The 22,853-nt window shown below is 43.1% G+C and overlaps 1 protein-coding gene and 1 long non-coding RNA gene across 4 annotated transcripts; one reads left to right on the top strand and one right to left on the bottom strand.

Annotated features, from left to right (window-relative positions):
• Positions 1–2,202: 2,202 nt before the first annotated feature.
• On the bottom strand, positions 2,203–22,682 carry LOC128620324 (uncharacterized). Of its 3 annotated transcripts, none has more exons than XR_008388124.1 (4): positions 21,918–22,682; positions 19,273–19,355; positions 3,352–3,485; positions 2,203–2,925 (listed from the first exon to the last, which is right to left on the bottom strand). It is a non-coding gene; the product is annotated as an uncharacterized LOC128620324 (long non-coding RNA). The 3 variants fall into 3 exon arrangements; XR_008388126.1 differs by lacking the exons at positions 2,203–2,925; positions 3,352–3,485 and adding exons at positions 9,740–10,090; positions 12,374–12,714; XR_008388125.1 differs by lacking the exons at positions 2,203–2,925; positions 3,352–3,485 and adding an exon at positions 9,740–12,714.
• LOC128620322 (protein FAM222A) lies at positions 3,396–18,209 on the top strand. Its single transcript, XM_053645219.1, has 2 exons — positions 3,396–3,492; positions 15,026–18,209. Exons 1-2 carry the CDS (start codon positions 3,402–3,404, stop codon positions 16,300–16,302), a joined length of 1,368 nt encoding a protein of 455 aa, XP_053501194.1. The 5' UTR covers positions 3,396–3,401; the 3' UTR covers positions 16,303–18,209.
• Positions 22,683–22,853: the final 171 nt, after the last annotated feature.

The following is a 22,853-nucleotide window of genomic DNA, read 5'->3' as shown; positions in this document are numbered from 1 at the left end:
CTGTGTGGAGAAAAATAGCGCCGAAGATGGACTAGATGATAAAACTCCTATAAGCAGATTTGCAGAATGCTGGCTGAGGCTCCGTTCCCGCATGAAAAAGAATGAAGAATTCGCAGTATGATAACTGCGAAGCCTTATATCTCGGTATCAAAGTATGTCAGGCTTGTGGATTGAGTTGCCTTTCCACGACGTGGGCGCAAAAAGAGCGGAACGGCATCCTCTGGAGAAAGAAGCTTTCAAGGCCATTTGGCGTAATGGAATTAAGGAGACAGACCGGCTGTCATTCAAAGAGACATTAGGTTGCCGATAGGGAGCACTTTTCCTCCGGGCTGTTTGTGATTTCTCAAGCCTTTGTGCACGGTCTTAAAAAAAAGTCACTTTGCTAAAAGCACAAGGAATATGGATGTGACCGAAGTCTGTATGGCGGGACGACTGTAGGGGGATACGCCGTAGGGTCGGCACATGCTTCGTTTTGCGTGCTCGTTCACTCTCCATAAACCAAGCACTTTGCTGTCCTGTCTTAAAAAAAAAATTAAAATGTGGGGAAAACAGGCATCTTAATGCATTTTTATCCCTCAGCCACACGCGAGAGTAATGGATGGCAGTTTCACAATTGTCTCTCATTTCCTGTTGATAAAGCTGCGCAGGCATTTCCCAGGAGATCCCATATTTGTCTTTACCACCCCGTCCCCCCCCCTTTACCCGCACACTTCTGCCCCTCATCCAAAACCTGTATCTTCCTTTGACAAATGTGCAGTAATGGAAGCCTTGTTGTGAAATTGGCCCTCTCACAAAATAGTGGGGAGAAAGGCTTTTTAGCCGTTTAGCTGTCTGTGATCACAGACCGGCTGTTTGGTTTGAAGAGAGGCTCTCTGTGCATACTGTGTTAAGGAAAAAAAAAAAGAGTGTGTGTGGTGTGTGGTGTGTGTTGGGGGTGGTGGGGTGGAGGGTGTATGATTTCTCCAGGCTCCTGACAAGAATGAAAGCCAGGCTGTTTCTTTTATCCTTCTGAGGTGTAGGCAATCAAGTATATACAGATGGCTTTCAAGCTCTCCCCTCCAGTTTGCTCGGGCAGCCGTCGTGTGGAACCAGCAGGAAAAACCGAGAGTAATAAGTTGGACGGGAAATAAATCAAAGAGGGATTTCGGGAGGGGGAAAAAAAAGAAGGGAGAGAGAGTGTGTGTGCTTGAGAGAGAGAGGGAATCAAATAAAATGAAGGATATGAAGAGTCAACAGTCATTAGCCTAAAGACTAAGAACTAGGCCAGCTACTGCCATGGGATCTCATGAGGACGGCAGATTAATTTGTTAATATAAAAAGTAATTGAATATAGAATGATTGGGGCAAAGGTAAATGTCAGAGTGTAAGAACACAAACTATTTATAAAAAAAAAAAAAAAAAAAGCCTTCTTTCTTTTTTCTTTTCTCTTTCTCCAGAATTTGTTCATAGTAGTATGCGCTTCTGGGGGGGAAAAAAGGTTTAAACGCTTATTGATCCGTTCACTTACCGAGTTGTTGTGCTTCTGCACTTTTAAAACAAACCTTCGCCCCGAGTTACACCTCTGTTCACTCAAGCCAAGTTAAAACTCATGTCTTTTAGGTTATAAGTTCCTGCACTTTTTTAAATCCCCTTGCTGTGGCTCGCTCTGGATCATTTACATTCGAGTCATTGGGACCACCTGTCAAATGACAAAATTAAAGGATTACCCCAAAAAAAGAAAGAGGGGGAAAAAAAAAAAGAGGAAAATTGGATTAGAAAGCACATCTAGATAGATGCTTTTCATTTGTAGAGCCTTGGAAAGATAAAGCTAGCCTGGCCTGCTTTGCCTGGGATGTTAATCCTATAGTGGCATTGTGTTGTTATCCCTGTCAGGGTTGCCTGTGGATGTACGTCTTTATATAGCTTAGCAGCCGAGAAACAGAGGGAGGTGAGATTTATGGCCTGCTGGGAGATTGATTAGAGCCGTCGAGCGCTCAGCATGCACCTCAGGCCCACCAAATCCCACCAAAAAGACAAACGCTTGCTGAGTCATTACCATCTTCTTTGTTTCTGTGCACCTAAAGGGTAGACATTTCATACAGTACGTTTGACACGTACAAAGCCAAGCACCACTGGATGTTTTCCCTCATCTGTACTTCATATATACTGTAGAGGGGCATCTCAAAAAATTTTAATATCGTGGAAAAGTTCATTTTTGTCCGTAATTTAATTGTAAAAAATGGAACTTTCATATATTCTCGATTCATTACACATAAAGTGAATAGTTTATCATTTTGTTTTATGCTTGATGATTACGGCTTACAGCTCACGGAAATCAAAAATCCAGTGTCTCAAAATATCAGGATAAAGAATTTATAATACAGAAATGTCGACCTGAGCTCTCTGATCAGAGAATTAACTCCAAACACCTGTGAAGGTTTCCTGAGGCTTTAATCTCTCGGTCTGGTTCAGTACACACACAGTCACGGGGAAGATGGAAGTAAATGCTGCGTTTCATTTGGAAATCAAGGTTCCGGAGTCTGGAGGAAGAGTGGAGAGGAACAGAATCCGAGCTGCTTGAAGTCCAGAGTGAAGTTTCCACAGTCAGTGATGATTTGGGTTGCCATGTCACCTGCTGGTGTTGGTCCAGTGTGTTTTCTCAAGTCGAGAGTCGATGCGGCGTCTACCAGGAGATTTTAGATACTTCATGCTTCCATCTGCTGACGAGCTTTATGGAGATGCTGATTTACTGACCGTGGTGTTACCGTGCTCGATCGTCCAGCCGACTCTCCTGACCCGAACCCCACAGAGAATCTACGAGAGACACCAGACCCGACAATACAGACGAGCTGAAGACCGCTATCAAAGCAACCCGGGCTTCCAGAACACCTCAGCAGTGCCACAGACTGATCGCCTCCATGCCACGCCGCACCGATGCAGTCATTCCTGCAGAAGGATTAAAACCCCGACAGAGTATCGAGCGCATAAATTAACACACTGTTCATCAGGTCGACATTCCTGTATTATAAACTCTTTATTCGAATATTCTGAGACACCGGATGTTTGATTTCCGTGAGCCGTAAGCATCGAGATTAAAACAAAAAACGTTTGAAAAATGTTTGAAATATTTCACTTCGTGTGCAATGAATGTAGAATATATGAAAGTTCCACTTTTTAAAATTAAATTACGGGAAAAAAATCAACTTCTCCACGATATTCTAACTTTCTTTAGATGCACGTGTGAGCGAAGAGTCAACGTTGTAAACAGGAAGCATATGGATTAGACCGGTCCAGTTTAGAATACGTTCTTCTCGGGACATGAGCGTCATGTGATGCAGATGAGAAATCCAAAAGTGACTCTACTTTGCTTACCCGCAGATTCCTCGAGGCTTCTCGCAGCCGTAGAGCCTAAAAGCTGCATCATGCTGGCGTGCCTGCCGAGACGACAGAACCAACCCGCCCAGCACCCGGCGTGTGCTGCCAAGATCCTGGACGCTCCCGTCAGCCTGAAATGTAAGCATGAGTGACGCATGGTTTTATTCGGTTTTATTAGAGCATTAGGAACTGTTTGGGGATCAAGAGAACTGCTGGAGTAAGGAACTTGGTCGGGTAGGAAAATAAATAAAAATAGACAGGTGATGGACAGGGATGCATTTTGAAAAAGACATCTCTCTGATAAAAATACCATGAAACTAACCATGAAACCATGACAACGTAACAACCCTGTAATAAAAAGATACGCTTTTCAGAGTATCGGGTGTACCGTAAGCTGTAAGTGGTTTTACTTTTTTTTTATTTATTTATTTTTAAACCAGTTTTCTTTTTGATTCCTTCTCAAGTCTCGCTGTTAGCAAGACTTCAGCAAACCCACGTACTGTAATGCGTATCATGTAAAGATACCCTCCAAGGATCTTCACAGTGGCCACCCCATATAGTAATGCAGGGTTTTGGGGCCTGTTTTGTTCTTAAAAAGGTCATCTAACTTGCTTTAAAAAAAAAAAAAAAAAAGGAGAACATTTCAAGGTGGCATTACGCACACCTGGACAGCACACTTTACCACGGCAGCCATTTCAGAGTTCCTTTTCAAGATAAACCCGTATTTCATATCGTTTTCCCAGACAGGCCGGTGTGCGCGTGTGTGAGGCTGGTCGTCTGGATTTGGTCGTGCGACTCGCTAAAGGTGTCTGATGTGGAAAGTTAAAAGCCTCTCTTCCATCTCCACTACATCTGGAAGACCAGAAAGCCCCTCTGGCCGCAATAACGCGTGATTTGAAGTAGAGCTTAGCTGTTTAACCAGAGGCGTTGGAATCGTTTCGCCAGATCCGGCCGTGCTGAGAAAGCCTCTGTTGCAGCGGATGCTTTTATGAACAAGGTGCAGAGAGATGGAACAAAAAAAAAAAAGAAAAAAAAAGAGGCTTATTGGAGTAAAGCGCTGAAAAAGATCCCATGGTGGATTCAATTTTCTAAGGTAACCTAACCTTTGATTTTCATGGTTTAACCATATTGAGTGGATGATGGATCCTCTGTCCAGACGATGGATTTTTATCCATTAAGACAGAGAGCGGTGGATACGTTTTCATTCTGCGCCTCTGTAGTAGAAATGAAAATTTAGACCAACCTATATATTATATAGAAAACCGGCTCTCGTAATTATCCGAGCAGTGCCTCCCATGCTTATGGGGTTACTTTAATACAAGGCTTTAAAAAAAAAAAATAATACACAACCAAAAAAAAAACAAAAAAAAAAACGAGGGCTCTCTGATGCAGAGCATGACTTAATGAATTAGGCTATTTGCTGGAATTAATTTGCTTTAATTAGGCCTCTCCAGTTCTGCTAGAAGAATAGCAGACTAAAGTGGAAGGTTAGATAAAAGAGAGGGGAGAGAGAGGAGGGGAAGGAAGTTCACCTTGGTCTCTACTCACTCCCAGAGTTCCAGGTTTATCACCGGTGCAGATCAGTCCGTACTCCTTATCAGTGACAGCAATCGCACCGTCTTTTAATTTAATTCATGAGGGCATTGATGAATGCCGCGCAGGCTGACATGCTTTCCCTCTGCAAGGGCGGCTGTCATCACAGACGGTGGTTTTGTTCCCCAGGGGAGATGATGTCGGAAGAACAGCCCCGGTCACTTTGAAGTGATAGAAAGTCTAAAACTGTGTTTGAGGACCGAAGGCTGATTAGATCTGCTGCGTCTGCATTGCAGATCGATATGCATTAATGCTGATCAAACTGTGTGAAGAAGAGGCATACGGAGCAAGTATTTGAATATGAATATCGGATATTTGAATTTTATACACGGCACGTTAAATACGTTTTTTTTTGTTTTTTTTTTTGAGATTTCAAAAAGTCAGAAGAACTCTGATTACATACGTGTTAGGTAAATTCAGCCAAAGATGAAGCGTTCAGGATTCCCAGAGAAAAGGAGACACTTTCAGAGTCGCCAATCACAGTTGTCTGCCATCATTGCATCCGTGAAGCGAGATGTGGAGTGTGAGATGTGGAGTATGAGATGAAGCGAGATGTGGAGTGTGAGATGTGGAGTGTGAGATGTGGAGTGTGAGATGTGGAGTATGAGATGAAGCGAGATGTGGAGTGTGAGATGTGGAGTGTGAGATGTGGAGTGTGAGATGTGGAGTGTGAGATGTGGAGTGTGAGATGTGGAGTATGAGATGAAGCGAGATGTGGAGTGTGAGATGTGGAGTGTGAGATGTGGAGTGTGAGATGTGGAGTGTGAGATGTGGAGTGTGAGATGTGGAGTATGAGATGAAGCGAGATGTGGAGTGTGAGATGTGGAGTGTGAGATGTGGAGTGTGAGATGTGGAGTGTGAGATGAAGCGAGATGTGGAGTGTGAGATGTGGAGTGTGAGATGTGGAGTGTGAGATGTGGAGTGTGAGATGTGGAGTATGAGATGAAGCGAGATGTGGAGTGTGAGATGTGGAGTGTGAGATGTGGAGTGTGAGATGTGGAGTGTGAGATGTGGAGTGTGAGATGTGGAGTATGAGATGAAGCGAGATGTGGAGTGTGAGATGTGGAGTGTGAGATGTGGAGTGTGAGATGTGGAGTGTGAGATGTGGAGTGTGAGATGTGGAGTATGAGATGAAGCGAGATGTGGAGTGTGAGATGTGGAGTGTGAGATGTGGAGTGTGAGATGTGGAGTATGAGATGAAGCGAGATGTGGAGTGTGAGATGTGGAGTGTGAGATGTGGAGTGTGAGATGTGGAGTATGAGATGAAGCGAGATGTGGAGTGTGAGATGTGGAGTGTGAGATGTGGAGTGTGAGATGTGGAGTGTGAGATGTGGAGTGTGAGATGTGGAGTGTGAGATGTGGAGTATGAGATGAAGCGAGATGTGGAGTGTGAGATGTGGAGTGTGAGATGTGGAGTGTGAGATGTGGAGTATGAGATGAAGCGAGATGTGGAGTGTGAGATGTGGAGTGTGAGATGTGGAGTGTGAGATGTGGAGTGTGAGATGTGGAGTGTGAGATGTGGAGTGTGAGATGTGGAGTATGAGATGAAGCGAGATGTGGAGTGTGAGATGTGGAGTGTGAGATGTGGAGTGTGAGATGTGGAGTATGAGATGAAGCGAGATGTGGAGTGTGAGATGTGGAGTGTGAGATGTGGAGTGTGAGATGTGGAGTATGAGATGAAGCGAGATGTGGAGTGTGAGATGTGGAGTGTGAGATGTGGAGTGTGAGATGTGGAGTGTGAGATGTGGAGTGTGAGATGTGGAGTATGAGATGAAGCGAGATGTGGAGTGTGAGATGTGGAGTGTGAGATGTGGAGTGTGAGATGTGGAGTATGAGATGAAGCGAGATGTGGAGTGTGAGATGTGGAGTGTGAGATGTGGAGTGTGAGATGTGGAGTGTGAGATGTGGAGTATGAGATGAAGCGAGATGTGGAGTGTGAGATGTGGAGTGTGAGATGTGGAGTGTGAGATGTGGAGTATGAGATGAAGCGAGATGTGGAGTGTGAGATGTGGAGTGTGAGGATGTGGAGTGTGCAGATGTGGAGTTATGAGATGAAGCGAGATGTGGAGTGTGAGATGTGGAGTGTGAGATGTGGAGTGTGAGATGTGGAGTATGAGATGAAGCGAGATGTGGAGTGTGAGATGTGGAGTGTGAGATGTGGAGTGTGAGATGTGGAGTGTGAGATGTGGAGTATGAGATGTGGAGTGTGAGATGTGGAGTGTGAGATGTGGAGTGTGAGATGTGGAGTATGAGATGAAGCGAGATGTGGAGTGTGAGATGTGGAGTGTGAGATGTGGAGTGTGAGATGTGGAGTGTGAGATGTGGAGTGTGAGATGTGGAGTGTGAGATGTGGAGTATGAGATGAAGCGAGATGTGGAGTGTGAGATGTGGAGTGTGAGATGTGGAGTGTGAGATGAAGCGAGATGAGGCGAGATGAGAGTTAATAGGAGTCAAGACCTTAAGATATGGAACCATAAGTGCACCTAAAGTTATGTTGTGCTGAAATACTTACATTCTTACTCAGCAGCAAACTTTTGATCTTCGCTGATAATGATTGCCAGCAAGCACTACCTAACTTCAGTGACCAGCATTGGGTGCGTTAACATCATTGTAGAAAGTTAGCTATTTGGGTAGCTTGACTGTAATTAGGCTTCTGCATTTATTTATTTATTTATTTATTTGGAAATCTCAAAGCTGTCCTATTTCATGTGATGTGTATAACTCAAGTGTAATTAAAAAGAAGTCCTAGTCAGACATCAGCTTCCAAGATCCATCAAGACTGCGGATTCGCTCGGTAGCGGGATGTCTACGAAGTGGAGGTTGCTTGTAAAGAAAAGGAGTGCTGGAGCGTCGGGTTTCCAAATGTTATAGAATCCACTGACCTTTCTCTAATTGAGAGTTTCACACGGTCGCTAAGGGCAACCCGGACTTTCACAAGTCCACACATCATACACTATTGATCTAATTTCTCCACTACGCAGAGGCAGAGTAACCCTACACCGCCCGAGCCAGCCCCTATAGACTCCTCCGTGATATTAAATCCGTACTGTCTCGGTTTATAAAAGCGGTTCAAAGCGATTTTCATAAACATGGCTTTCAGAGTCGGTTAATTATCATTACTGTCAGCATGCATTACGCTCACAATTAACGAGAGTGCATTTTGTCGTCCTCTTAAGTCCTGGGCCATCGCGACCGAAGGACATTGATTATTATCCGCTGATTATTTGCGTGCCTGGCATTCGCCTAATTGATCTACATGCGCGGTGTGCATCATCTCCCATTAGGATTTAATTTTATTCAGTTTGATCAGGGAAGAGATAAACCGAGTCATTTAAACTAACTCGTGTTCCGAAATACACCTTAATCAGAAGGTTGGAGAGAAACGGTTTTGAGATCCTGAGATAGAGAGCCTATGAGCGGTAAAGATAATTGTGCCTGTCAGCTAACAATGAGGCTTTTATCAATAAGCTATCTGTATTGTCTTTTCCACGCGCACAGTGCTAAAGCTTTTCTGGATCTTTTTTTTTTTTTTTTTTAAACAACTGGAGCAAATCTCCATGCCCGTCCATCGCACCCAACCCCCCCCCCCCCCTTCCTCATCCAGCTGGGGTAAAAACCTCATTGTCTGCCATGTTATTAAATATTAATTTGGAATCAGTGGAGCGCTTGTCTGCTAAACGCTGGAACAGAAGGGCCCTGGTTTGCCACAGGCAGAGCCTCAGGCATCTATCTCTCTCTCTCTCTCTCTCTCTCTCTCTCTCTCACACACACACACACACACACACACACACAGAGTTCTGTTTCTCTGTGTCCAGAGCATGATGTGCTCTGACAGTCCCAGCCCATGCCACTCAACACAAGGCTGAGCATATTAGGTGTTATTCCATCCAACGCTGACTTTTGGGTTCTTCCTTCCCCGAGACACGATGACTGCTGTACGTTGCTGTATTATTATTCTCTTCCCCTCATTGGATCTCTGGAGGTTTAATGGTTGGAGTGAAATGCAGCTGATGAATCATTGGAGTTGCAATTGCCTGGAGGCATGTGTCATATCTGTTATTCTGGAAAGGAGCCCACGGTGGGGCTGTAGGGAATATACAGTGCATATGTCTGCCTCAGCAACTCGTGGACCGTGTTTAGCCCTGAGGATTTATCAGTCAGCCACATTCCTGGCAACATGTTGTGACTGTTAGCACCACATCTGTCAGGCAGAACTCGGGGCTCTGCCTTTAGACCCATCACGATCATTGCTTTTTTTTTTCTTTTTTTGATGCTTAATTGTCAGACAAATACATGGAATGGGAGTGAACAATTTACATACCCGCCCCCCCCCCCTTCCTTTTCTGCCAACTATTGCACTGGTTTGGATAAAGAAAAAAAAAAGTGGTTCAAAGCAGCAAATTAATATAGAGATTTCATTTTCTCTAATTAACATTAAGAAGAACGACGGTCATGTTTCCTATCCGAGCATCGTTATGAACGTTATCTACTTAGAGGAAGCTCAACACTGGAAAGAACGATATTCAACAAAAACTTGTAATATTGCTAAAAAGGTTTTCTATTCGCTTGAGGTGTTTATGGTTTGTTTTTGTTTTTTGTTTTTTTTTAAGCGGTTGTACTTTTATTTATTTATTTATTTATTTTTATTGTAGCAGGTATTAAACAAACAGAATACATGTCTATCCCAAATGCATTACACAGCAATTCAACAGGATCTAAACATAGTAAAATGGAAAAAAATGACAATGAACTTTAAGCATAAAAATAATAAGAAAAAGCCCGTGATGGAATTAAAGCGCTTTAATCAAACCTCGTCTCGTGCGATCGGACACCGACGTATCCGCCCGATAATGAAGTTCTCTTTCCCTGGCGGTGGAAAGCTTGCCATTTTTATAGCCCCAGGCAAGTTAATGGAAATGCAACTGACTTGCAATTCAGTCTCTCGAATATGATCGCAGTCATCTCATGAATATCATGATGTATTTGCCGTTTAAGAAACGTCTCCTGGCCTCATCGCCTGCCGTCCGTATACCACGACTTTACTTGTAGACGGGACGAAACATTCAGAGTAAGGCACGCGCTCCGCTTTTGATTTGAAGAGTCAAGTTGCTTTTAGAAAGCCAGTCGTCATCACGCTGCTAGCCTGATGCACGAGAACAACACTACGTTAGAAGAATTAGGGTTGCCGAAGGTACTATACAGTAAGTACGTTTGTTAAAAAAAAAAAAAAAAGTAGTTTTGTTTCCGTATGATTGAAAACCCATATGTAGAAGTAGACACAAAAATGAAAGTAGGATGTGAAGAACGCGACACACGGATCAGTTTCAGCCAAGTTCAGGGCGGTGCAGACTGGAAACTCTACAGTGAGGATGAATCAGATGGTCAGTTATCGTGTACTTTATTGTGTATTTTTTTTTCTTCTTTTCTTAGAAGAGGACGGCATAATGGTAGCAGACGTTCAGACTGCAGTTGGCTATTATTAAATGTTTCACTTGTTTCCTGTCGCAGACTTTTCTTCCACGATTAATCTTCCTTTGTATGTAAGAATTTTGGTATCGTGACGGCGCTAAACGCGACATTTCATGGTCAAGAGCGACTACAGAGGTGATTGCAACTCCGAGAGCGGCATGTAGCTCTTCTTATCGTGCGGATGAGTAGTAACGAGAACAACGCTGTGGGAAGAGCTATGCCTCCGGTCAGGCTGTTTAGGCATGGCTGCAGTTTTTTTTTTCTTCCCACAGTGCTGAGCCAAATGGAAAGTAACACTCGTGTAAAGTGCCTGGCTCGTCCGTGCCTGACTTTTCAAGCACAGATAAATAAGCGCTGGCCCCTCCGGTTATTCTGTTCTCGCAGAGCCTCCCATGAGAGAGACACTGATGAGGTGAACGGGGTGCATTTGTCTGACACGGACACGTCCGATCAAATGAACTTCACTGGCAGGTTCTTTGGCATTGCACAACTTCAGGACTGGTTTCATCAGATATATGCCTGTATTAGCCGAGAACAATGTTCGCGAGGCTCCTGGTTCACATTCCCGGCACCCTTCTGTTATAACCTGACACCTCCACACATGGATGCCTGCTTTTGGATTCATGTCAGTTAGTATTAATGTCTCTTAATATTAATAATAGGAGCTTTTATTCTGTGCAAGCTTGGGAACATTTCGTGAGGGCGTGACTCTCCTGAGGGAGTCGGTTCACGGCCTTGCAACCTCACCAGGGCTCCATAACTGCGTTTGGCGTCAGGGAAAGCGTGGCAGCGGTGAGGTATTCCTGTTAAAACATACCCTTCGATCTGGCGCGCACTTGAAATTGACATCGTGCGTTTCAGGCTGCCATGTTTTAACTGTTGTAATTCTGTTAAAGAGGATGATTACCTCCTACTCACCTGATTTAACTGGAGCGTTTTAACCACTCAGCCAAGCCTTTGTGGTACTAATGGAGTGCTGCTGAATCAATCGCTCAACAGAAACGCACAGAGGGTAGCAAAATGTAGCAGAAACTTTTGTCTGGCTTTGACTTCCTGCATTTTACCGCAGTTACACTGCTTTTTATTGTAGTTTCAAAAAAACCATAAAGCTTGGACGAAGACGGTTATATCTCGGATTTTGGGACCAAATGCTCCGATAAAACGTTAGTGAAATGCCTTGTGACCAAAGATTTTGACGGGGCAGGACAAAATTAAGTCGAGAGGCTATCACACTTGACTTGGCTTGGGCTACTGTCTAGTGAATTTTTAGTCTAACTCCATAATAGGCAGTTGAGACTCAGCAACATCTGGCAAACAGTCCAGCAGCTCCTTTTGAGTGGCTTTAGACACACACCTTTGTTCAACGGTGTTTGATACACCCACAACGCTGTCACGGTGTGTGAGGCGCATGCAGAAAAGATAATGTCATTAACCAGGGTTGCTGGGTTTCAGTAAAATTTCCACACAGTGAACTACATGACCACATCCAACAATATATATTATATCAGTAGTTCAGACTGATAGCTTAAACAAATCCTGTCTAGCATCAGTCTTATCTTAAAGCAAAGCTACCAGTTGTAGCCTTGTCTGTTGATCGTTAGGCCTGTGTGTTTCAGTATCAGAGCCTGGCGGAAATGCAGGGACGGAGTGCTGCTCTTTTTTTAGCCTCAGCTGTTTTCCCAGTTAATCAGTGATTAACTCAAACGGCTACGAAACAATGAGGTCTCCTCAGTGATCTGAGGTTACCACTTTAAGTGCAACCATGGGAAAAAGGATTGGGCAGCTTACTGGGGCTGAAAGCTTGGTGTGCGTTGATACGCTTAACATTTTTTCCCAGCACGTACGTCAGCATCTGTGCCCGTGTGTTTGCCTTGCACATTTTTGGATGCTCTAACTGAAATGCTACGTTCCCTACTTTCATACATATTGTTTCCATTCTCCAGACCCTTCGACATACCTCGTTCTCATTCCTGGGTTCCTGGTCTTGTCATTGTCCTACTTTAGTTTGTTCTGTATCAAATGGCGTGTGAAGTTAATTAGCCGAGTGTTAATTGAGATTTCAGAGTCGCTCTCTCCTCCCCTCTTCCCTTCAGGGCCGACCTAATGTAATAGAAGTCACTTTTGAGAGCTTTGTTTGATCGAAGGGTTGACCTTGCCTCTCTGAGCTGCACGGTGAAGTAGCATGTGTTTGATTCCTGTTCTTTCAGCTGTAGCGCTGGGAGCTCCAGGTAATGGCCTTGCATGCGTAAGAGCACTCGCGTTTGAATCCCATGTGTCCCACCTCAGGCAATCCTGACGCTAGAGAGGGAGAGGAAAGACACTTAAAAGACTTAGAGTGTAAATTGGTAAGCACTCTGAGAAGCCCCTGGGTAAGGCAGACTCGGCAAATAACGGTTTGGATTTAGCAGTGTGTCTGCTTGAGTGGTTTCGAGCAGATGGGCTACTAAATTCGTCCATAGTCTTGGAGTGGACCTTGACAGCGTTGCAGTCAAAGAGGTTAGCAGTTGGTCTGCTCTATGTGATTAAGTGCTTAGGGTCAGAATGCTAATCGTTTCCCTCTGTCACGCTCTGTGGCTAACAACCCACAGCTTTGGCAACAACTTAGCCACTTCCCAAACTACACCGCAATTCATTATGCATACTGAATCCACCAATATTTCCATTACATTATGTTCCCAGGCTTCTGGGGAGTGCAAAGTGATCTTTCTTTACGCACATCTTTTTAGGAGGCGAGTGGTGCTGCATATGTGAATTTTATTATTTTTTTGTCAGTTTTGAGAAACGTCTGATCCTTTCATTTACAAGGTTGTCCCACACCAACACTTAAGTTTCAGGTGTTTCCCCAAACTCCCCCCGACACCGGACCAGATCAAAGCAGCACACTCTTAAGGCTTTGCTGTCATGATCTGTGGTTTTTCACAGATGCTTAACAACGACATAAATTCCTGCCCACCTGTACGTCTATTTCTGGGGCTTTATCGTGATGAATGACCCCCTGTGAGCACTGTGTGACTGCAGGCAGTGTGTTCTGCAGCAACATGCATTGGTAGCGCTCTCCCCTTCTCCTCCTTCCTCCATTTTAAACACCCAATTTATTTCCTTTATGAGATGGATCTTGTAGATTGAATCATTTTCACAGTCAGAGGCTCGTTGTGGGCTTGAAAATGAAATGAAGTCCCAAATCAATCCTGAACAGGAACAACAAGCGAGATCACCATCACATTCTTGAGCAATCGCTTGTAATGGCTTCTCTTATCGAAACCAGAGCTGAATTGTCTTATTTAGGAGGGGTTCCCCCCGCCCTCCACCTGTCTCCTCTAAGGGGACTGCAGTGGCGTTTGCTGACTATTGAGTAATCTACTTTAATTTTAGCACTTTTCTTTTCATGAAAGTGTCATTCTCGAGAGTGGCCATAATTTTTGGCAGCAGATCCACAGTTTGGAAGTGGAGCACTTTTTCTTCCCTTAGTTGCGGCAGTTTAAACAGCCATGAAATTGCCTGAATAATGGTCTTTAAATCCAATCTTGGTTTGTCCCTTCAGCTTTCCCGTACACCATTGAACGTACGTCGCCCCCTGGAGAGTTTCCATTATTAGACTTCAGGTTAGGCTCACTACTGTAAAAATGGCCCTGTAACCATGTAATGTATGCTTGTTCATCTGCGGAAGTTGCGGCGCATCATTTCCAAATGGAATCTATACCGTGGGCCGTCTGTTATTTACGGCGATCGCCAATGCATGTAACGGAAAAAACTTGTCTTCTTTCTTGGCTGACCTTAATTGTGTGCTGCCCCTTTCATTCTGAAGGTATCAAACATGTCATAGTTGTTTTGGGAACTTGTCAGACTTCCTTTCATCCAAAGGTGATTGACTCGAGCACCTCTCCTTCTGATCTCCAGCGCTGACTTGTGCTTACATTTAAGTGGGTTGCATAGCCAAATGCCATGAAATGAATTCCACTCAAGCCACTGAAACAAAATTAGCTCCCCCCCCCCGCTTCTCGTCATCTCTTTCTTGATTTCCCAGGGTAATCCAATTTTGTCCTGAAGAAAGACCAAATTAATTTCATAATGCACTGATCAAACATTGCCCGGGGTGTCTCCCTCCACAAAATGAGTTTTTAGAAAGATGCAGATGTCTAAGGATGAACATCCACAAGAGGAAATGAGGCAGAGGAAGTGAGTGTGGGGGTAAAAAATGGGATAGAGCAGACACTCCAGTATCTCCATTTTTATTGGACGATTTTTCTTGTCTCATGTCTGCTCCTTGATCATTTTTACTCATCCAGTATTTATCACTTTCTTGTGTTTATGCTGAAGAGCGCAGAACAATCTGCTTTGTCAGACAGCGAAACCCTCAATTGGGGATATTTGTTTTTGTTCATATTCCTTGTGTGAGTTTGAGGATCATCAACTAGGCTGTAACAGGAGCATATGTTCAGCCTAATTTCCACTGTATATTTATCAAATGACCCCTAGAACATACTTGTACAAATTTTCATCCGGTTTATGGAGATTTTTCCTTTGAAAGTGATCTGGTTAAGTGTCGTTTCTTCATTTGTATTTTACATACTCTCTCCCATTATGTAACTAATACCATGTCTGCTTGCAGGTGATCTGAGCTCAATGCAGTCTCCACGGTACCCCTCTGCTGCTGAGCTAGACGCCTACGCACAGAAGACGGCAGATAGTCCGCTGTCCATCAAGATCTTCCCATCCAATATCAGGGTCCCACAGCACAAACAAATTGGCCGAACTGTCAATGGCTTGGACACGACAGGCCAACGCTTCAGCCCTTACTCCCAGCCCTACTCCAGTGGCTACCAGGGCTTGCTGGCCATTGTCAAAGCCCCCACTGTGACCAAAGGCATAGTAAAGAGCTGTGATGGCAAGAGGACTAAACTGTCGCCAATCCAGATGGCGGTGGCACCTTATGCACCACCCAGCAGCAACAACTTGGCTCACAGGCACAGGCAGAGACCATACAGCTTAGAGCTTTGCAAACCTCCTGAGGTGCACAACGTCCCAGTGCCACCCAATGTCGTGGTAACAGCTTCTGCTACATCCCTCTCTAGTGGACAAAGCTTGGTTCTGGCTTCCCACTCAGACCACGCATCCCTTTGCATAGTGAGACAAATGGCTAGGACGTCCCACGCCCAAGGGCTTCAGGCACCTGTGGAAGATCATTCCAGCCCATCTCATCAAGCAGCTACAGCCTGCTTGGATTCCAGTTTCAGCATGGACATGGCCAAGACTACGGGCTACATGGACACTATGGAATATGCGATATGGCAGTCCAAGCAGCAGAGACATCAACAGCAGCAGCAGAAGCAGCACTATCAGCAGGGTCCATTACACAGGTACAGTGCCAACAGTAGCAGCAGAGCTACCATAAGCAGATCTCCAGATGTATGCTTGCCCCAAGGTACCACTCAGATCCCATACAGGGCTCATGCCCTCAGCACAGGCACCTGCGTAACGGGTGTCACGCTGGACCGGGTAGGCTCATCACCTTTGAACTGCGCTGCCACACATGGTGACTTCTCTGCTGGCCAGTTCTTCGCACCTCATTGGAACAGCACGCTTGCTACGCCCGACAGCGACTGTTACAACCCGCAGGAGCTGCCCCTGGGCTCGGTGGGGCTTGGCCACAGCCATGGCCGGCCTCAGCGCCAAGCCCACTGTGTGCCGCAGCAGTACCCAGGTCTCGGTCTGTGTTGCGGGCTGCCCGGCCGGAGCCTGTGTCAGGCCTCCCTGCTCAGCAGCAGCCTACAGTCTCTGGAGTGCCTGATCAGCGAGATCCACCCACCCTGCATCAAGGAGCGCATGCTGGGCCGTGGGTATGAGGCCGTTCAGCCCACGCACATCCAGCTGCCTGTGTTCAGATAGGGGCCATCAGACAAGTGATTCGAGAAGGTCAAAAGTGGACTGTTGGGATTAGGAGATGAGGCATAGATTGGATATCAGACATGCCTTTCGTGGATATGTCTTTGGTAAAGGGCTCAGTGGGTTTTTGCAAAGCTTAAAAGGGTACCAGTGATTCTCACGCCCCGCGAAAGGTCGGAGTTGCAGCTTAACTCGCGTTAGCTGGACTGACTTCATGTACTTCAAGAAGTACTCATATTCCACAGTTTTGCAGCAACAGGGATTTTTGTGGCATCATACAATTACTTCTGATCCAAATGATCTGAATGGAACCATTTCAGATTAGCTGCCAAATTTTCAACGGGAAGCAAACTGCCCATTGTTGCAGGACATTGACACTTCAGGTCTGTTTACTCCAAAACCATAACTAAACTGATGATCTATGTTTAGTGAACTCTTGTTGGCAGAAATTTGTATAGCCCTGATAGTACTAAATCATAATAGTTATGATTTTTCCAATTGCACTGTTATAAAAACCTATTAAAATGACTCTGGCATGGGTTGGTTCTGAAAACGTTTCATCGAAAAAGAAAACTTGAATTTTTTCCTGTATTATTTTTGTCTTTCAGTAGACAGGCATATTTATAAGATTCTTTATTCTAGTTGTTTCATCTCTGTTTGTGACCAATGATTTTATTTGATTTTTTTTTTTTTTTTTTGTTAAATGGTTTCATCCAAATTTTCATCTGTTTCTGGCAAGTCGATCTAGTTGATCGTTGTCTACTGTAGCCAGTCCAGTGTTGTTTTTCTTTTCTTCTTCTTTTTTCAAATGGCATTTGTGAATCTGAGAAACAGACTGGGAAGCGTACACTACTGAGCTGGCTCCATCAGCAACCAGATGTGAAGCCACACGAGTTACTGTGACTAAGTCTTAAGCGTTTCGACTGGATTTCAGCATCAGTGTTCTACATATTTTATTCATTATTTATTGACATTTGATTTTCTGTACCATGTTAGAAGATACTACCAGGGTGTCTGAATTTTGGATGAAAAAAGAAATGGGATGGGGGGGTTGAGGGAAAGAAAAACATTTACCACTTGATTTTGTTTTCTTTCATCCATCAGAATGGACTAGCTTGAAGCAGCGTCGGGATAAAATGGCACACAACGGGCTAGATGTTTTAAAAAGTGCAATTATAATGTTGGCAGATTAGCCCTTTCCCCATGTTATGCTTCATTGACTATTTACTACTGTATGTATGACTGTCTGGAACCCCCTCCACAATTAAGATTGTCAAATAAAATCTAATTTAGGGATGTTTTTAAAATCTGCTGCTTGTTTGTTTTTTGTTTGTTTGTTTTTTTTAAAGATGAATGATGCCACTAATGTCACTGCCTCTGTAGAGATAAATCATACATTCTGAACAAGCTATAAAGTCAAGGCAAGCGTAACGCGTATCTTGGCATAAACGGAGCATAATAAGTACATGAGACGAGTCGTTTGTAATGTGTAAACAAAATTACAACGTCGCTTTCAAATATTTGTCATAAAGAGTGGTGATGGAGGAAGGGGTTGTGGTTGTGCAGTCTGGCTTGCAGGTCTGTCATCCGAGTGCCAGTCGGGGCCTTTTGGCAGAGAAGCAGCAGAGCAGCGATACCCTCTGAGGGCAGGGCATTGACGTTGCTCTGGCTTTATCCACCCCGGGGACAGGGGCTAATCAGCTTTCAGTGTGACCTGAGCTCGCACACATCTCCTCCACCTCTTTTATCAGCTCTTCAAGGGCATCGAGAACAAACAGCGAGAGGGAGAGAGAGAGGTGCTGACGGAAACCAGGCCAGGAGGCTGCCATTAGTTCCAGAAACAGAGTGGTAGACTGAACAATGGCGGGGCTGCATGGCATTCGAGTCGCACACACACCATGCAGATCTTATTACCAGGTATAATTACTGGCACTGTCCTTAACTTTCAGTGCTTATCCCTTAGAGCTGCTTTTCTGCAGGAGTCTGATATGAATGTATTCGGAAACCCGACCCGAGCCTTGGGTTGTTTTTGTGTGTGTGTGTGTGTGTGTGTGTGTGTGTGTGTGTGTGTGTGTGTGTGTGGCTTTTCAAAACGATCACTTTCGTTGCGGGATTGCATTTATTTAACATCTTAAAGACTAACAAGGTTAAAGACTCATGGAGAGAGACAGAGACCGAGCAAGTCAACATCGCTATTGCTAAGGCTTAGTCCACACCATGTGATCAAACCCACATAATGCGTGTGACATCAGAAAGGAGGCGGAGCAAGATGCAAACAGGAAGTTCCTCAATCCAAAAGCAAGGTAAGGTGAATAACAGGAAGTTTGACCAGTTTTATTTCACCCAAGGCTTTAAATCGGTCAGAAATAAAAAAAACAATGTTCTGAAATATAAACAAGCCTATGTATGACATAAATTAGAAGTAATAAATCGATTAAAATAAGCTAAAAATAAAATATCCTGGGACAGTTCTATAAGCTGATGGACTTCATGCACATGATGATACAAGAGCTTATAAGATGACTAGTAAATTACTGATCAATTGACGATCAACAATCGAAGGTATTACAGAATACAGTACCACCAGATCAACACGTTTTTGTGGCTTATTTAACTTGAATGTCTTGGACCGAATATAAAATGTATAAAAAAACATTATTTTAAACTTACAAAATCGAAAAACATGGATAATTCCAATATTAAGACAATGCGGTTTGCGTTAAGTTTTGGGTCATGTCCTGCATAAATCAGGCCGATTACCGAATACCTAATACAAACGTTCCAAATGACCAAATGTAAGCAGGAAAAAATCAAATGTAACGCAAAATATTACATACGCATACAGTACATGTATGACTCATGGTTGAAATTTGTTTCTAAGGCAACGTAAATAGCGAAATCAATGCCTATGTATACTGTACATCTTATTTCTGAACTCGAAATATATGTTTTTAATAAGTAACTTTAACTTACACTTCAACTGGGAACTTGAAGAAAAGCCTCCTGGGTGAATCCGCATCATGAAGCTGGTTGAAACGGCTTCATCAGGAAAACGGCTAAGAATTTTAAACATGAAATCATTTTGTTTAATCGCTGCGTTATTCCATACGTGTTATTTCACAGTGTAAATATCTTCATTATTACTGCAATATATAAAGAAGCATGCAGAAACCCCTCCTACCAGCAGGTTTGTCCAAACTTTTGCATGTGTTCATGTGTATACGTGCGTACTTTGTAGATTTCATTATTAAAAATACGAGCGTCTTATCTGTGGGTTTTTTTTTTTATCTTCAGATTATTGAGTGTTGGAGACGAACGGGGTTTTATCCAGCACCCCTCTTGAGAAAGTCATATATATGGAAATAGGACTCTGTAAAGGTCCTGCTTTTTCTCCCCCTGCAGTGTTGCATTTGTGTATGAAAAATGTGTAGTCCTCTCAGGTTAAATGTCTCAGAATATATTACTTTTAATAAAGCGTATTGTGCGCTTATGGTGGACTAGACGGCACAATGCAGCAGCCCACTTATCTTGATTTTTTATTTTTTTCCCCCTCCTAGATATGCAAATTGCTTTAGGGGTTTTTTCCCCCCTGTTTCTGGCCCAGAACCATTTATTGCAATTCCAGAGGCTCCTGTTGTAGTAAACAAGGCAATCAAAATCGAACATGCATAAACACGGTGGTGATTGTTTCACGCTGCATTCAGGAAAGGGCTCCTCATAAAATCTCCCACTTTTGCGATTTTACAAGTTGATGGAAACCCAAGCACTGAAGTCAGAAATAAACAAGACGGAATAATATCAGAGATATTATTTGCTAATATAAATACTGATTGGATGTTATTAGTACGCTTATCAAAGCACTGACGCATAATTTATCTGAGATTAAAGTTTCTGCACATATACAGGTAGGTGACAGTAATTTGAAAGTTTTTTTAAAAAAACAAACACATTTTAAAGAGTGTAAAAGAATGTTTACAAGTAACAGTTTTGTTATTAAAGTGGTTAGAGCTTGTCAATCCCCCCCTCCCCCCAACCTTCAGTGTAATCTGGTAGAGGAATTCAAGTACAACAAACATGTCACTGAAGTCTCAAATCTGATTGGTCAGAAAGGTGATTCATTTTCTATAATGGCAGATTGGACAGTAGTCCTGGCTGTAAGGCAAATCACAGGTTTATACTGATGTACTTTTTCTAATACGTTATCGTTTCTATAGCAAACAACTTATTCAGGACTTGTATATGGCGAACACTCCACATAAACGCTTGGGCAATATAAACAATTTATATATACATATATCTACTCTGCAATGTATGTTATAGGAACATAATCATCTTTGGGGTTGGAATGCAACACACATACCCCATTGTTGATTATTTTCCCTATAACAGCACCCAAGTTATTGACTGATTTTGGTTAAGTAATTGTAATGTGTGTTAAACAAAGATAAATAAACAAACAAACAAACAAACAAACAAACAAACACGATTCCACAGGCCTCCTCTATGCCTCCCTGTCGGGGATAGAGAGCTCTACAGGGTAAAACAGACATTATATAATTCCTTATGTAGCCAGTTACATAGGAAATTGGCATTTTGGCTTTACCACTCAACAAACTTAATGTTTACTGTGGAAAGTGGTTGGAAAAAAAAAACCCCAGCTGAATGCTTGTCATTGTTAAGTGAGAAACTAAGAGTTCTCCATCGTTATATGGCAAGCTACTTTATGGCCTCATTTCCCCTCAGCAGCAGCTGTGCTTCTTAAAACTGTGGGATTACCGGTCCTGCTAATGCAGAAAGGGAATTTGGTCTCCGCTGAGAGGAGCCACAAGCTCCACATTGTCCTCAGGCAGCAGGACACACACACACACACACACCCGTGTTGCTGACGAGAAACCGGAAACCATTAACTACTAAACAGGCTTCATTTTAGTCTGAATACCGGAGGCCACGACCTGCTCAGAAGCAGCTCAACGTCAACACCAGCCTGCTGTTTGTTAATGTAGCCCTGGATAGATTAGCACTGTGTCCTAAATGGCTAGGATTCATGTCCAGCGACTGCTCTCTGGAGAAGGTCAGCCATTTGGGAAACATACCTAATTTGCATTGTGACAAAATGATTTAACTTATTTCGGATACAGTGTTGCCTCAGTGGCTGAGAGAGGATGTCAGTTGGCTCTGCAGACATCAACGCCATGATTAAGATTTTGGCTCAGGAATGAGTGCAGACACACATATAAACCCTATAACCATCTTTCCAACACAGAAAACCAGGAGTAAGTGGATGCAGGAGAAAAAAGTTATTTCCTGTAAGCCTTACAGCCAATTGTTTATCACAGAAACTCTGGCATTATCATCACCTTCGCACGCAACGGAAAGAACCTCACCTTTGCCAACAATGTCGAGACTAAACTTCAAGAAGTAGTGTATCTCACACAAACTGCTAATTATCCCATTAGCTAACATGCTATTTCCGGTGCACACTTCTACAGACTCAACAATAGCGCAAACCTCAGAGATTCATTTTACTTTAGACTCTATTTTTCAACAGCAAAAAAAATAAAATAAAAAAATACTGGAACGAGTTTATTTAAATCTGAACTTTTCATTCAAACACTCACTTTTTTGTGTTTCTTTCTCACCGATGAGTCGAATTCCTGAATGAGTCGACTCAATGAGTCGGCTCTTGGAGATGAGCGTTGGGAGTCCACTCGAATGTCTTCAGACCTATAATGAATAGCTTTCACATTTGCATTGCGGTTAATATTTGAACGTTTTGTGTTGAGCGGTGGAAATGTATGTAGCAGGAACGATGATATAATAATACTGAACATTTTTTTTTACTCTCTATGTCAATATAATAGCACGATGGGTGGTTTTTCATTAGGTGAAATCGATCTTTTTTTTTTTTTTTTTTTTTTTTTTTTTTACAACGAACACAATGCAAAGTATAATGATATACTGTTAATGACAATGCACAAGATTTCATTAAACAATTTAAGCATCAAATAGGCAAAGATAAGCGATTTTACCCAGCTTTTAGACAAAAATACTTAAAGGAGCCAAAAGAGTCGAATCCTATTGGTGACTCACTGAAAATAATTCCTGTTACTGATGGGTTCCCCCACAAATAATCTTCTCTAATTTATGAGAGTTTTTAACATGATATGTTTTCCCAAATCCTGCATCACTTATAACAGTACGCTTCCTTATTATTCAAATTAGGCTGAAGCTCGCTGATTGGTTGTCACAGACCACTGAGTAACGAATCAGAGTCGGGCTTTGCCCTATTAAACGTTACATGGGAAAACGATGGAAAGACGCATGACTTGCGAAAGATGTGTCTTACGTTTTAATTTTTCAGTGTATAATTTTTCTTCCTAGAAAACAATCAGTTCTTAAATCAATTATTATATATTTCTGTCCATTTTATATTATTAAAATAAATAGACACACATCAACTGCGTTTCATTGGGAAGAATATGCAGCTTCATGCTGCCCCCTGGTGGCACGACAGCAAAATTACACGTTAATTAAAATGTCAGAATATCAGTATT

Source organism: Ictalurus furcatus, chromosome 16 (assembly GCF_023375685.1).
Source record: "Ictalurus furcatus strain D&B chromosome 16, Billie_1.0, whole genome shotgun sequence".
Lineage (NCBI taxonomy): Eukaryota > Metazoa > Chordata > Actinopteri > Siluriformes > Ictaluridae > Ictalurus > Ictalurus furcatus.
This window is presented reverse-complemented; position numbering and strand designations above follow the sequence as displayed.

Bases quoted from the DNA above. Each gene is read 5' to 3' on its own strand.
- LOC128620322 (XM_053645219.1), top strand. From the start codon at position 3,402: ATGCTGGCGTGCCTGCCGAGACGACAGAACCAACCCGCCCAGCACCCG. The intron at 3,493-15,025 runs GTAAGCATGAGT...GTCTGCTTGCAG, and splicing joins CGCTCCCGTCAGCCTGAAAT to GTGATCTGAGCTCAATGCAG.